Below are 14,383 nucleotides of genomic sequence, written 5' to 3'. Positions count from 1 at the left end.
TTGCTAAGCATCTCCAGCACCAAAATCACTTCTAGATTAGAAAGGTAACAGATAACACATACAGTGAAATAACTAGGAAAAGATTGAAAGCAAAGGAGTCTTGTGTAAATTTGCAGTTAGCCTTTGTCTGCTTGACTAATTCTAGAACAAAAAGAGAAAGAAAAAGAAAGATCATCATTCCCATTAGGCCAAACTGGGGAAACAGAAGACCCTGTTGGTTCCTTTAGACTGATAGAAAAGGAAACTCATTATGTCTAACTCTAGTGGTCTTTCATTTTTTGGAGGCATCATGAATATGAACACAGTGAAATGAGCTGAGGAAGATCACCTCCTTTACTGCCTCATTTCCTTCTTCAACCAGTTCTTTGGGTATCTGCTGAGAAACAGAGGCTCAGAAGAGGCCAGAGGAATATCGCCTGATCCAATGGATCGGTATCTTTACAGCCAAGTAACTTTTCCTATTGGTATTGTAATTACTTTTTTCTCACACACATGCTTTACTATGGAAGAGAAAGTGGAAAGAGTAGGAGAACTGCCTGGAAGTCTGGGTCTGTTTTGGGCGGCCTTGACTGTTTTGTTTTCTATGCTCGTCTGGAGATGATACTTCCAGCTGATCTTGACAACATATAAAAGAAAAACTAAAATAAACTTAAGTTAACCACATTAACAGCTGACTGATCTTCACTTTTAAATATTTTAATTAGTTCTTTTATTACCTTTTTTTTTTTTTTTAAAAAAGAAAACTCCAGGAAAAAACACATACAACACTTTTGGAGGAAAAAACGTGCTCATTTTGAAGGATAAATCTCCCTCTATGACTAATGTCACCACCAACAATGACAGGGCAAAATATCCAAACATTTGAGAGACACAAAACAGTGCTGGAAAAACTCAAAAACGAAAAAGACGCTTGTTTTTCTTTAAATTGCACAGACCAAAAATAGGTTCATCGGTGTCTGCTGCGGCCCTCCCAGTCCATAAAGCTAAGACAGAAAACAGTCAAGCACAGCTCAAAAACAACTTATTTATGGATCATCATGCTTGAAGGAGGACTAAACTGAAATTAAGGACATTGGTGAAAATATTTTTTCACATGTGCATTTATAAGCCTTTTACTATTGATACAAAACACCAAGAACACTGGCACTATATCTTTAGTGAAATTGCGTGCAAAAGTCCCATTAACTTGAAAGATTTCCTCCTCTGAGCATACAGGCACACTAGATATAGCCTCTCCACAGAGAAAAAGCATGGCTGGAGTTTTGTTTTACATTAACTTCCAACTCACTGGATAAAAGGTTAGAGCACGAATAACTTGCTATGAAATTCAATCCACATAACTAATTATAATATGTATTTATTGTTAGTTATATAATTAATTGCGACACATTAAAACCATCAGCTATAATACACACACCATACAAAAATTTAAGGCAATAAATAATCTGTTTTTTCACATACCACTGACAAGAGCACAAGTGGCCGTGAAATACCCTGAAACTCCTACAGTTTAAGATCTTTACTGCTCTCTCTTCATATTTACTCTTTCATAAGCTATTCTAAAATTTACAGCGCAGCAGCCCGTATCTGTCTCAGGAGTCAGTTTTAGTGGTGGGAGTCAGTTTTAGTGGTGCTCCTCCCTATGGATGGATTAATCCGGACAACGCACACCAGGAATACTGCTCTCGCCTCTTGCCAGCTTCTCCAGAACAGAACCGCAGTCACTGATACCACGCGCGGACAGAACAAGGACTCTGAAAGATGCTCCTACGCTGAAAACTTCAGAACAAGGGTGATTTACCTGAACTAGTCGTAAGTGATCAGTACTGCACAGGATTTAGCCAAAACCGTGGGGAGTTCAGTTAGACCTAGCTTATCCAAGCCTTTCGAGATGCCCTTGTATTAGTGCCCTGCCCTGCTGCCCAGTGCCTTGTACTGGGGACTGCGCTGATACAGCCCAAAAAAGACCGACCTATGCTTAAGGTAAAAACTTTTTATCTTGCATCCCGCAGTAGACGACTTGCGCGAATTCTCTGATCCGAGAGGTAAAGGGTTTGGGTTCTTTCAGAAAGAGAATTTCCCCAAGGCGGACTTTTCTTCTCAGAGCTACAACGCCAGACTTGTAAGAAAACAAGTTGACATCTTGAAAACTTCCCAGCGATACATGCATCCTGGGAGGGTCACAGAAAGGATGTCACCGCTTTCCTTCACCGCTCAGAACATCTAGAGCGGACCGCAGCGGGCATGGGGCCCGCAGGAAGCCACGTCGGCTGGCGGCAGGACGAGGCAAGGAAGGGCTGGCAAAGGAAAGAGCTAAATCAACACAACGCCGTCCCAAAAGAAGGAGGAAGAATAAGCCATACTCACAGGTTTAAATTTCCCCACTGTCAAACTAGGATCATCACCTGGTAATGTAAGCAACAGATATCCAGGTATAACCGGACCAGGTAATATAGCGACAGGTATATAGGAAGCATTTCCTAAGCACAAGCAGCAGCAGCGACTGGCTACATGGGAAACAGCAGCGAAAGGTTTCTTTGCCAAGTCAACGCAGGACAGAAGCAAAGGATTATTGCTCTTGGCACAAAGAAACGCAAACACAATCTATTAACACCCAGCATCCCCTTCCTCTCCAGTCACATTATGGAGTTTGTCACTTTATAGACTTGTTTCCTAAAATAAAAGTAATAACATTTAAGGACCTTGCTGACAGGCACCTCAAATATTTTTTCACGCTTGGGTGGGGTAAAAAGAAAAGATTATATATTTCATTTTGACAAGTAATTCTTATCCAAGAAGAAGCTCTTTCATGTGCAACGTTTGACAAACAAATTTAGTTACAGTATTAATATTTAAAAGGAAGTATTCTCAGCTCAGTGCTGAAAGCATCTGAAGGTTCAGCTTCATGATTTATTAAAAAAAAAAAAAAAATCTAAAAAGCCCAGGAATGTATTTTCACTGCAAACAGCTGCTGCTAAGGCTACCAAACTAAAACTTACTATAATGCAAAACATGACATATCATTAACTCAGATTTCAACAGTAAAGATCTAATTACTAGTATAATTTAGGAGAGGAAAACCTTTATTTTAATTCTCAGTTGAAAAATAAGATGGCAATCTTTCAAAATCATTCCTTTCTACTTAGACATAATCAACAGAAGTCTGTCCTATTGAAAAGAAAAAATGCCGTTATGCATAAAAATAAAAAAAATTAGAAGAACAACAATACTATGTTTTGTCTAAGACCTATTACAATGAAAGTACAGAAGTGAATAGGTAGATGACTGGGGTTTGGCTTATTGTTTCTAAATAAAGACTTGGGAGAGAATGAAAAGGCAAATAATCGGGAGAGGATGACTGATCCAATGTGTCAGTTTCAAAAAATAATTTCTACGTTTATTTCACCTTTGTCTTGACCCTAGAGAATTCAATTTTCTGCAGTTTCATTTTGTCTTGGGTTTTCTGCATTTCTTTAACCTAACCTGAACATGCCTACATCACATTCCGTTATGACTGGAACTGAGGTAAGAAATTAATGCTTTGCCACAATATGAAAAAAATCATTAAAAATGACAGTATTTGATACAGTAAAGCTAAGAATTTAAGATTAAGAATCTTAAGTTTCATTTCCACCCCTGAACACATCAATTCAATTTTATTTTTAATAACTGTGTCTTAAAGTATAAGTATTAACACAAAAATAGAGGGTTACATTGCAAAATACTTGCTCATATTTCTCAATGTCTGCACATATAGAAGTTACTTTAGTAATTATTCTGACATTGTACAATTACATATATCTGAATATATCTGTGCCAAGACATCTTTAATAAGGAATTAACTGCAGAGTAATTGAAGAAATCAGAAAATATTTTTCTTACAATCACCAAGAACGACAAAGTGCCTCAATTAAAATTTTTAAGCATGCCTTAAAAATCAATTTAAAGTATCACTTAAAACAAGAAAAATGTATGGTTCTCCACGTAAATACTTGACAAAATTAGTAACTCTCTCAAAACATCACCTGTTGAGTCTTATTGCAAACGAGCTCCTATCAAAGTCATATACTAAATAAGTGACTACATACAGAAGCATTTCTCTGCAGTTTCTACAGAAACACCCTCCTCAAAATCCTAAATTTCAGCAATTTTTCAGAGTCATGTCAGTCTTGCTGAAACTTTGTGAAAATTTTCCTTCAAGTCCTCTAGAAAGTAGCTAGATGACTATAATCTATCTAAATACCACCTACATCTGGGTCCCTAGAGGGACTCGTTATTTTTACGTTAAAGTGTAAAATCTTCAGAGTGAGAGATATGAAAATCTATAGAAGATTTAAATAACAAAGCTGATTTTACACCTTCTTCGTCCTCACAGGATAAACCTAAATCCTGTCTCAAAGCAATCTTCTCTTCAGAATAAATTCTGACAAATGTACTTGATTGGCATATGCTATGTCTAAAAGGTTCAGTTACTTTCACTTTTTTTTTTGCAAGAATAAGCGTTTGCATTATTGCAATTACTATTTAAATTGAACTGAGACTCTTTTTAGCCTGCCTTCTCCCACAGAAAAGCCTACAGGTTTATTCACTCAAAGCAGACTACATGCTACAACTATGTGTTGCAATTATTCAAGTTAGAGTACATGAAGGACAGCCAAAAAGAACCCCAGTGTGCACCCTGGAACATACAACACCAATTCTCACAACAACTGAAGATGTATGTATTTGTATAGAGGATGTTTTCCCCTGTTATTTAAAAGACCACATTCACTTAAATCCAGTTGCCTTTCCAAAATTTTAAAAAGCATTCAAAACATAAACATTATTCTTCCTCTAGTAAACAGAGCTTCATGGAGAACTGGTCATGTTAAATTTTTAAAGATCTTTTTGATATAACAATGTTTTAATTAAACTTGATTCGTTTTTTTCAGAATAACAAATTACTATATATCGCTATCACAGGGACAAATCCTTGTCTTTAAAGTTGCAGGAACCGCTAATATCAAGAGCGGAATCTAGACTTTCTCCTCTGCTTTTATTATTTCAGTTTTTTTTTTTTTTGTTTTTTTCCTAATTTGTCTTTAGATTGTAAACACACACACCCCTAAATGCTCTAAGGACTCGGTGGATCAGTTTTACAGCAAGTCTCTCAAAACTCAAATTGCTTCAAAAAAGGAACAAAGTCTCCCAGAAGCAAGAATTTTAAATGTCTCACAAGTTCAACCTCCACCTCTTTCCCAGGTGTCCAGGAGAAAAAGCATTACCAAAAAGCTAACGCTCTGTCTTTACAAGGTGCGGAAACTGGAATTTGCCCTTCAATTCAGGCCAGCACAGGCTGCTCACTGCATACCTCTTCCTCCCTGACACTGAATATGTTCCAGTTTTTGAAGCCATCTGAAAGTTGTAAAACATGGCATCAAGAAGAAAAATCCTTCACAAGGTCCTAGATCTTATAAAAACTTTATAGTTTTAAAATTCTGATCGAGTTTTCGATAACAGTGCCCAACTCATAAGCACTTTGCATCAACAGATCTCAAAGTCTTCTCAAAATAGTAGTAAACTTCTGTTCCCATTTTACATATGGCAAATCAAACATACAGAAAAGTGAGGTGAAAAGCTGAAATCAGAAATGGATTTCATCATGGCGAGGCAGCGTGACCTTGAGATAAGGGAATCTAGGAACATTTCCTCTTCAAAAACTACAAAATACAAATGGACTCCATGAAGTGCAATACTGAAGAAGGTGCAAATCCTACACCTCTGTGTTTCACAGATTACACTGAGTTTTCAAACATCAGATCTAGTAAGTAGTGGATAAAATCCTCAAACTATGACCACTCAAACAAAAATAATTTTTTGAAATCTATTGCTTTTTTGGCAGATGAAAACTGGCAATATGCAATCGCATGGGCATTCAGCTATTCATGTCAAAACTGTCAGCAATTGCTTCTCCCATGAGCATCCATTCCAGTCTTACCTGGTAGATATCAGAAAGGCTGCTGCTTCCTGAATCACTAGTGATGCTACATCCTGAGTGACTCGACGAAACGTGGGTCACCTGTGGGTGGAGACTGTCAGTAAGGTGCAGCTTTGTGAAATCTGCAGGAAGCTATAGACGGAGCAGAAAAAGCATCATTACAATTTGAGGTAAATACACAGCAAAATGAATTTAAATCATTCATGATACACTTGACTCCCTGCCAGTACCAACTGTATTAAGAAAACCATTGGGGATTGAGAATGCAGCTGACAAGTTTGAGATTTACAGGGTTTTCTTCATTCAGAAGTCAGCAAAATATTATGACTGCGCTGCAAGTATAACAAGAGATGCAAAAAACCATAACTGAGGACAAAAAAATAATTAAACAATTGCCCTCACGCCAAAACTCTTAAATATCTTGCTATGGGGTTTAGATGGAATTAAACTGCATACGAATCTTATACTAGTTCCAACGTCAAAAAAAAAACAAATTAAAAAAAAAAGCCCACACCACACTGCTCTGTATGTGGCTAACTCCTTTGCTTTTTAAGTGTCTTATAGACAAGTAAATTCCAAGACGCTGAGCTATCTGTTGTACTTTGAACCAAATAACGTGATGGCAAAGAGAAAGCCTAGGAACAGTGACATAACTGCAAAGAGCTACCATCCTGAAATGAGTTTGCTCACACGTGCACGTGTTGCTGAAAAATGAAACAAGACACCACATTTGGTAATCATCAAAATTTGTGATACATTTTAATACTGCTTTATGCACACAGCTCCCATAAAATTCATAAGAAGTGTAAACATCAAACATTAACTTTCATAAAGGAAAGTATTTAATGTTTGAGGAAATATTTAAAACATATTTCAGGGGCAAATTCAGCCATTCTCACTCATCTCCCCATAAAGGGGAGATCCTACTTCTAGTAGGATCCATCCTATTTCTAGTCAATAAAAGTATATTAAAGTATTAGTTTTGAGATGCAATAAACATTTTGTTTGCTAAAAAAAATAACTTCCCTTACTAATTTTTGTTTTTTTTTCAGGTCACACAGGGTAGATGCTCTCTACTGAGGTGCATTTGTAATAAAAATGTCATACGCCGTACATCCAGCCATGTCAGCTACTGATGCTACCCTGGCATTATTAGCATTCTCATCAGATGGAAGTGGAAAACACTCATTCAGCGTTAAGATGTAATAGTTTGATCAGTATAAAAAGTTAGGAGAAAAATCATCTGTGAGTCATGAGAGAGAACGTGCTTCAGAAAATGATTACCTTCATACAGCTAAAGACGCTGAGTAATTTTACTGCTTTTTGCCTTGTTTAGGTCTGTGTTTGGAGAACACACCCTGCGTGAGCCTTGGCTTTAGGATTTGTGGTGAAAGCGGACACACAGTAAACCTAGTCTTATTTAGCCTGACTGGCCATTCCTGTTGTAATACACCTGAAAAGGATCTCTTCCTTATGACAACGTGATTGCATCAGTGATGGCAAAAGTGCCTATAGTTTAAAGAACTCTTTCTTACTATTTTACCTGAAAGAGGGGCTAACAACTGGAAGCAGACATTAACAACCCTGAAAGGCTTCTGCCAGCTCAGAGCTAGATTTGATCTTCATATACTAATCAACAACAAACGGACAATTAACAAAAGCAATACTCTAATACATACAGCCTTGGACGAGGCCTCCAGAAAAATCTAATTATGTTCACCATCGTTGCTTATACACCAAAAGGAGAAAATATAGTAATAAGAAAGTGTGTCAGTTATAACATTTGATGACTCTGCTGCTTGCCTTTTTCATCTGTAGATTTGCATCAGCATGAAAATGAAGATTATTTACCGATATTCAGGCCATTACATTCATTTTTGATCATGATTCAAACCATTCTGCATATAAATATACACTCCATAGGTAGAATGTATGGAAAGTGAATCAGCACTATTTTCCTTCGTGACAATGAATACGTCATTTACTCTTGTAAGTACAACAGCCTTCTAGAATTAAAGTAGCCCAGATTTATTTCCAAGTGGAAAACCTACATATTATTTTAACATCCATGCACAAATCATGTAAGATTCACACACCTAAAGAAAACTCACAAAAAATATTATACAATAATGTTATAAAGTAGGAACTATTTCAAACAGTCACTAATAAACATTAATTCCAGAGGGAAACACATGTCAACTCAGTTTGAGCCCGGGGAAACATGTTAATTTTTCATAATGTCTTTCAAAATGTCAGTAACAATAGCATTTACTTCATCAATGCAACAACAATTCTTAAGAGCCTTACACCAAAGCAAATCCAGTCAGTCTGATAAAAAAAAAAATTAAATCAAGCTGTATTTAATACACAGCTCCTTTTACAAGTGTCTTAAATCAACAGCAAGTATTTTGGTTGTATTATTACGTAGGCAGTAGGAAAAGGCAAAAGATGCCACAATAACTGATAAAACACAACGCAATAAAAATAAGCCTTGGCATACTTAGATTGTAAACAATCAACTGAGCGTTTGGTGATTACTGGTTTCAGAAGAGCTCCTAAGTCAAAGCCGTGCAGCATCAGATGGGCTCGCCAAGTGGTGACAGCAGCAGCTCGGACGCAGGCATTGTACTCAGAGCAACCTAACTAGTCACTTTGATCCTAATCAAATAGGAATATTCACAGCAGAAAACACATGCTCACATCCTTGCAGGATACTACATCTTTATGTACATGCCCTAAGGGGGCCTCCACTTCTGCTGCCCTACCCTCAAATAAATTAAGGTGGGAAATGGTGTGAATAAGTAATAATAAAAAAAAAAATCACTTAAACGTCTAAATTGTGAGCTCAGGGAAAAGAGTATGTGATGAATACCTACACTGGTAACTCGGTCATTAATGGCTGTTTAAAGCGTTTAATGGCAAAAAGAAAAAAGCAAAGCCCCGATTACAATGGCAGAGGCCTCCCTGCACTCTCGGAGCTGGTGGGACAGACAGCGTTGGGTAAGGGCATTCAGTACGCAGGGCAGGCCTGAAAAGCAGCTTTCAAGGAACTTGCTACAACCTGAGCAGTGCCAGCAGCCAGCCTAACAGTTGCCTGGCACACCCAGACATATCCAGTCTCTCGCTGGCACTGGAAAAGAGAACGTGATTAGCAAACAGCACTAGGAAGCTATGCTATTGCTTTCAGTGCAAAAAATAGCAAGGAACATCAGTCTCTGCTTTTGAAAAATATATGGTGGTTAAATTCACCACTGCAGGTGTATGTGCTGAGCTACTAAACATAATTTGTTTATCATGAAATTTTTAGCACTCAGTATTTGCATTCAGCTATCCTTCCATTCACTTTAGTATTTAGTATCACAGGAAAAATAAAGGTGGTCTTGTAATGTGTAGAAGTCAGTACAGTCCATTTATAACACAAGCTTTGTCCTCCAGATCACGTGACAATATAAGAAAATCTAAGGACATAGTGTTTCCCTCAGTAACATCAGCTATAGAGTACTGAGGACACCACAAACAGCATCAGAATCGAGTCACTATTTTCTTGTTTTGTATTTTCATTAAGTGATGGCTAGTTTCAAGGAGTCATTCAAAGAAATAAGGAAAAAAGTAACTTTGACACAACAAGCACTTATTTTTCAGTGACAATAAAAAACACTAAACTACAGATTTGCTGAAGCCAGCAACTACAATGTTTCTTAACTGCGCTATTGAACACTTGTGGTCATAGCATCAGAATGAACCAGCAGACGGAATAAAAACAAGGCAGGGTAATTTAGAAAAATAAATGCATGATTCATTCTTAAGTGACTATATTTTCAAAATATATTACATGTACATGATATTAAATAGTCAAGAGATAAAACCAGATAACTGTGCTGTTAACTGCTATTTTCAGAACAAACTCGTAAGTGAGAAACATTCAGGCTCTGTATGCAGAGATCTCATTAAGTTTACTATAACAAAAAAAAATTAATCCAAATTTTAAATCCAAAACATGGACTAATAAAATGTTAAAAAAACAGTATTTCGTACTTTGCATACAGCTCTTAGTATATGTGCAAGCATATACACTTAAAGAGTTCATACACACACATTTATATATACATAGATGTATTTGCATATGTGTGTGCACACACACACACCCCTGAAGAAAAACAATGTCTGAGGTCTCCAAGAGGTTTGTTCTTGAAAACAATTAAACAAACAAAAACAATTATGTCAAACTGTCTTAAGGACACAGGGATGTCTCCATTTTGAAAGGTACAGTATCTTAAAACATATCATCAATCTTCTTATCTTGAAGCAGCATTTTATTATTTCCACCCTCAAAGTGAGTCATCACTCATATGCACGCAAAGCTAACAATTACTTTGCTCTGAATATGTGTCTCCTATTTTAGGAGCATCATGATTTTCTCCTCCTCTACAGCATGCCTTTCTGCATAACAAAAGGCCCTGAATATATGCCACTTCTGGGTTTGTGCTGGGCTTCTCTTTCTTAGCCTCTCAACCAAATGCTTGAGCTCCAGTGCATTCTATGTCACTTAAACTCGGGAAAGGATTGGGCTCATGTTACTAACACAGCATTTTTAAAAATGAACATATTTTCAAGGTATTTACTAGACAAGATGTAAAAGTCATCAAATATATCACAAAAGGGTTAATTCTCTTATGTTTTCAAAAATAAATTGTTTTTACATGTGAAAACAAGTACAAATGGTATAATAAGAAAAAAAGCACAAAATAAGAATATAATTTTAATAGAATATCAGAAGCATTCTGATTAAAGAGCTCCAACATACCACTCATGTCAGACCAGACACATCACTAAACACTTCACAAACAACAGCTTCCATTGAAGGCTGTTCAGCACTTTAGGAAAGATTTATAAAATCTGCAAAGCAACTGAAGTGCATCAGCTGAAATATGGAGTTTAAGAGAAGGCAGCGTAACGTTCTGTTAAGCAACTCCTGGGGAACGATCCCGCAGGTAACTCAGTGCCACCGAGACAGGCCAAACATACGGGACAACCCAGAACATCAACTTTACAAACGTTCTCCCCTTTCTGAAATTAAATCTCAGAAATGAGCAAGCACTAATTCTTCGGCTTCAAACACATTCTGTGCTTATCCTGTAGTATCTCTTTATTAATAAAAGAATGTAATAAAAACATTTTAAGATGTGTCACTTAAATTCTTTTATATAAAATACTTACACTTAGTCTCAAAAATCTAAATAAGTTAAAACACAGTATTTTTGGTATTCTGTATCAGCAGCAGTAGCCAAAAAATTGAGGACTACACCTTTGACTTTCTTTTTTTTCCACTGACAGTAAGATACAAAATTTAATTTTTAATTTTTATTGCAATAGAAGAGCCTATATTACAAATCAGTATTCTTCAGTATTCTATCAATTCAGTAATATTTAATTCATCTACTATATGTAAATGTTTATTTTTACATTAGAAGCTTGTAAATCTTTTGTATTTTAATGCTATACTCAGATTTATGACATTTAATGATATACCCGGACAAAAGGAAGAAATGTCTGTAATAATAGTGAGTATTTTTCAACTTGCTATTTCAATATAATTCTTTCGCTAACCAAGAGAGATATCAAGGAGAACATTATTTTTATGGTTCAGTGATTTAAAATGCTGCAGTCAATATAAGTAATTACAGAATAATAAAGTAATTTCTATTGATTTTGTCTACAGACATGATGCAGGCTGACATGTTCAGTGTACAGTTAAATTTAAAATAAGTTTAAACTATATGCAATTCTAATTAGGATGCAACTCCCATGGAAGCACGATCTCCTTTTACAGAGGGGTAGGATGGAAAAAGTTATAAGGATGCATATATTTTCTCTGAAAACTTCACCAACAGAAGAGTTAAGTGCTTAAGACATGAAATGCAACCCTCTGGCTTTTGTATGTATGATTCATTTTATGCAAATGTATACATAATTCATTTTTTTGCCAGTGTATACAAAATACATGTCCTATTTTGAATCTAAATATTTTCTTAATCAGTCATCTTTCCATGAAACAGTGGCTCAACGTTCATAGGGACCCACCTTAAAAGTGTTCTTAAAATGACTTGAGCCCAACACAAGACATAACCCATGCTCTGAAAATATTCTGCGTACTATTGCTGTTGAGCCCGTTCTTGTCTATATTCTAAGCTCACAACAGAACGCCTCTCATATTAAAAAAAAAAAAAAAAAAAAAGCAGCATTACAAGGAGGTTTTCAGACAGGCTCTTCCTATTTTCCTGCACTGATACTTTGCTGTAGGTACTCCCTCCATAAAACTATTCAGATGTTGAAACTAATGAAATGTGACCTAAGGGAGGGAGGGAAGGAGGGAGAGAAGATGAACTTCATTTTGCTTCCCAGACACAAACCACACAATGATTGCAGCTTACTGCATATCTCATAGCTCTCAGCAGCTAATCCCTATGAGCATTTAATGCACTGAACATAATTATCCTTTGCTGGAAAGATTATTGACTTCTGCACAGGGACAGAGGTGGTGAAATGCAAATGAGCATCTGGGGAATGGGAGCAAAGCTCTGGGGGCAACGATTTTCAAAGTACAAAGTGCATCGCTGACACACCTCCGTTCTGTTTAACTTATCTACCTTATCTGAGGTAGAACCAGATCCTTTAGTATTTGCTTTTTCCTTTGACATCATTTCTGTCACAGATTCAGTGAATTCAGTATTTTATACTTGCAGATATGGTATAAATATTATTCCTTCAGCAAACACTAATGTCAATTTATTGGCAACTCATAAATTCCATAAAAATAGACAAAAAGGTGTACCATATAAGTATTTTTAACGATCGTGAAGTAAGAATAAAAAAGAAAAAAAGTGAAGGATGTATGCATCAACCTAAATCAAACTAAACTGAGAACATAACTTTCTAAAGCTCTTTTCATGCTTGTGAACTTCTGAACACAAACCACTATAATGTGGTTAGAATAAACAGCAACAATTCTGCAACAACAGAGTAACTTTATTCAGAAATCTCTCTCATTCAGAAAGTATCTGCTAAAACTCAGTGTAACTTTTTGATTTGGCCACAAAGGATATGAATCTGTGCTGCTTTTGACATTGCGGCAATTCTGCTTTTATGATACTTAGAGATCAAAACAAATAATCTATTCTAGAACTGTTTTGACTGTGGATATATATGTAAGACCAGACAACTTTCCATCGAGTTGCTCAATTGTATGAGGAAACATTATGTTCCGTCGTCTCTCAAAGTTTTCCAGGAACTAATTTTCTGACAGAAAACATGTAAGTCACATTACCTTACCTAGGGCTAATAACAAAATGGTGCTGTTTTTAAGGAATAGGTAGATTTTGTAGAGAGCACTGCTGTTCAAACGCTGTGGGGATTTTTTTTTTTTTTAATCTTTATGAACTAACAGCTCTATACCCCTCCAGAGAAAAACCATCTGTATCTTCAGTTTAATTGCCGAGAGATTTTTGTTCTCTCTGCTAAAATTTTCTCAAGCACTGCAGGTAAGTGACATCTTGTAGAAAGGAGTATGTAGGATTTTCAGGCCTCCCCATCTGTTTTTTCGTTAAGAGCATTTGATATTCTATGTTGGTCATTTTGTTTTTGTGTACAATTTAGATCAGATCCATCCTTAGTGACTTTGAAAAACTGTTCAATCTACAAAAGGTGCAATGTCTTTTCTAGTGTATTATGTCCGTATATTTACAATAATAAATCACACAACTCTGGGAGGTACCCCACTGTTTCATCAAGCATTCATATTCAGGATCCTTAACAGACCCTGCTGTGTTCAGTCCATATTTGCATACAAACCAACAACTTCCTAAAATGTTGACTGAAACTGGGAAGGGAATACGTACGGTGGAAATCTAAATAATGACAACTTAGATCACTACACATAGTCACTGAACTACCATTTCTGTTTAGTCTGAGAAAAAGACCATCCTGAGGAATTTCAATTTCCTTCTGATACATTTTGAAGGTAGGAGGGGACAAAACTAGTTAAAAGAATCGGTGTTCTAATTCTCTGCCTTGCCTGCTACTTTTGTCCTTTTAGAGTGAAGGAAAACGTTGCTCCAATGGATGCAGTATTGCTCTACAGATAAAACTGAGCTTGTTGGGAATTGTGCACATGACCACCAAGCAAAACGGTGTGACTATTTTTCAAAACCCAACAAGCCTAGCTAACAGTTTAGTGCGGTTTAGGCCCAGTGCAAAAACTGGGCACAGGACAGTGCCCAGAAACTCATGAGCAGGTGTCTCCATCGCTGCGAACTCTGCAAACGATGCTGAAAGAGGACAGCCAACTGAAAGATGCGTAGCGGCCAACTGCTCTAACCAGCTAATGAGCTCGACTACTGAACTTTGATA

The 14,383-nt window shown here is 36.5% G+C and overlaps 1 protein-coding gene across 10 annotated transcripts in view; it reads right to left on the bottom strand.

Moving 5' to 3' along the window:
- RAPGEF2 (Rap guanine nucleotide exchange factor 2) overlaps positions 1-14,383 on the bottom strand; it is a 191,945-nt gene that overhangs the window by 43,329 nt on the left and 134,233 nt on the right. For 6 of the 10 annotated variants that reach the window (XM_068942402.1, XM_068942403.1, XM_068942405.1 and 3 more), the window contains one exon: positions 5,978-6,109. The exons of 1 other annotated variant lie outside the window; for it this stretch is intronic. In XM_068942402.1, coding sequence (XP_068798503.1) covers positions 5,978-6,109 — 132 coding nt within the window. The remainder of the gene's footprint in view (positions 1-5,977; positions 6,110-14,383) is intronic. 3 more of the 10 variants (XM_068942406.1, XM_068942407.1, XM_009677154.2) reach the window with 1 other exon arrangement.

The sequence above is a fragment of the Struthio camelus genome, chromosome 4 (genome assembly GCF_040807025.1).
Source record: "Struthio camelus isolate bStrCam1 chromosome 4, bStrCam1.hap1, whole genome shotgun sequence".
In the NCBI taxonomy this organism is placed as follows: domain Eukaryota; kingdom Metazoa; phylum Chordata; class Aves; order Struthioniformes; family Struthionidae; genus Struthio; species Struthio camelus.
The sequence above is the reverse complement of the archived record's forward strand: the minus strand, read 5'-3'. Positions and strand labels throughout refer to the sequence as shown.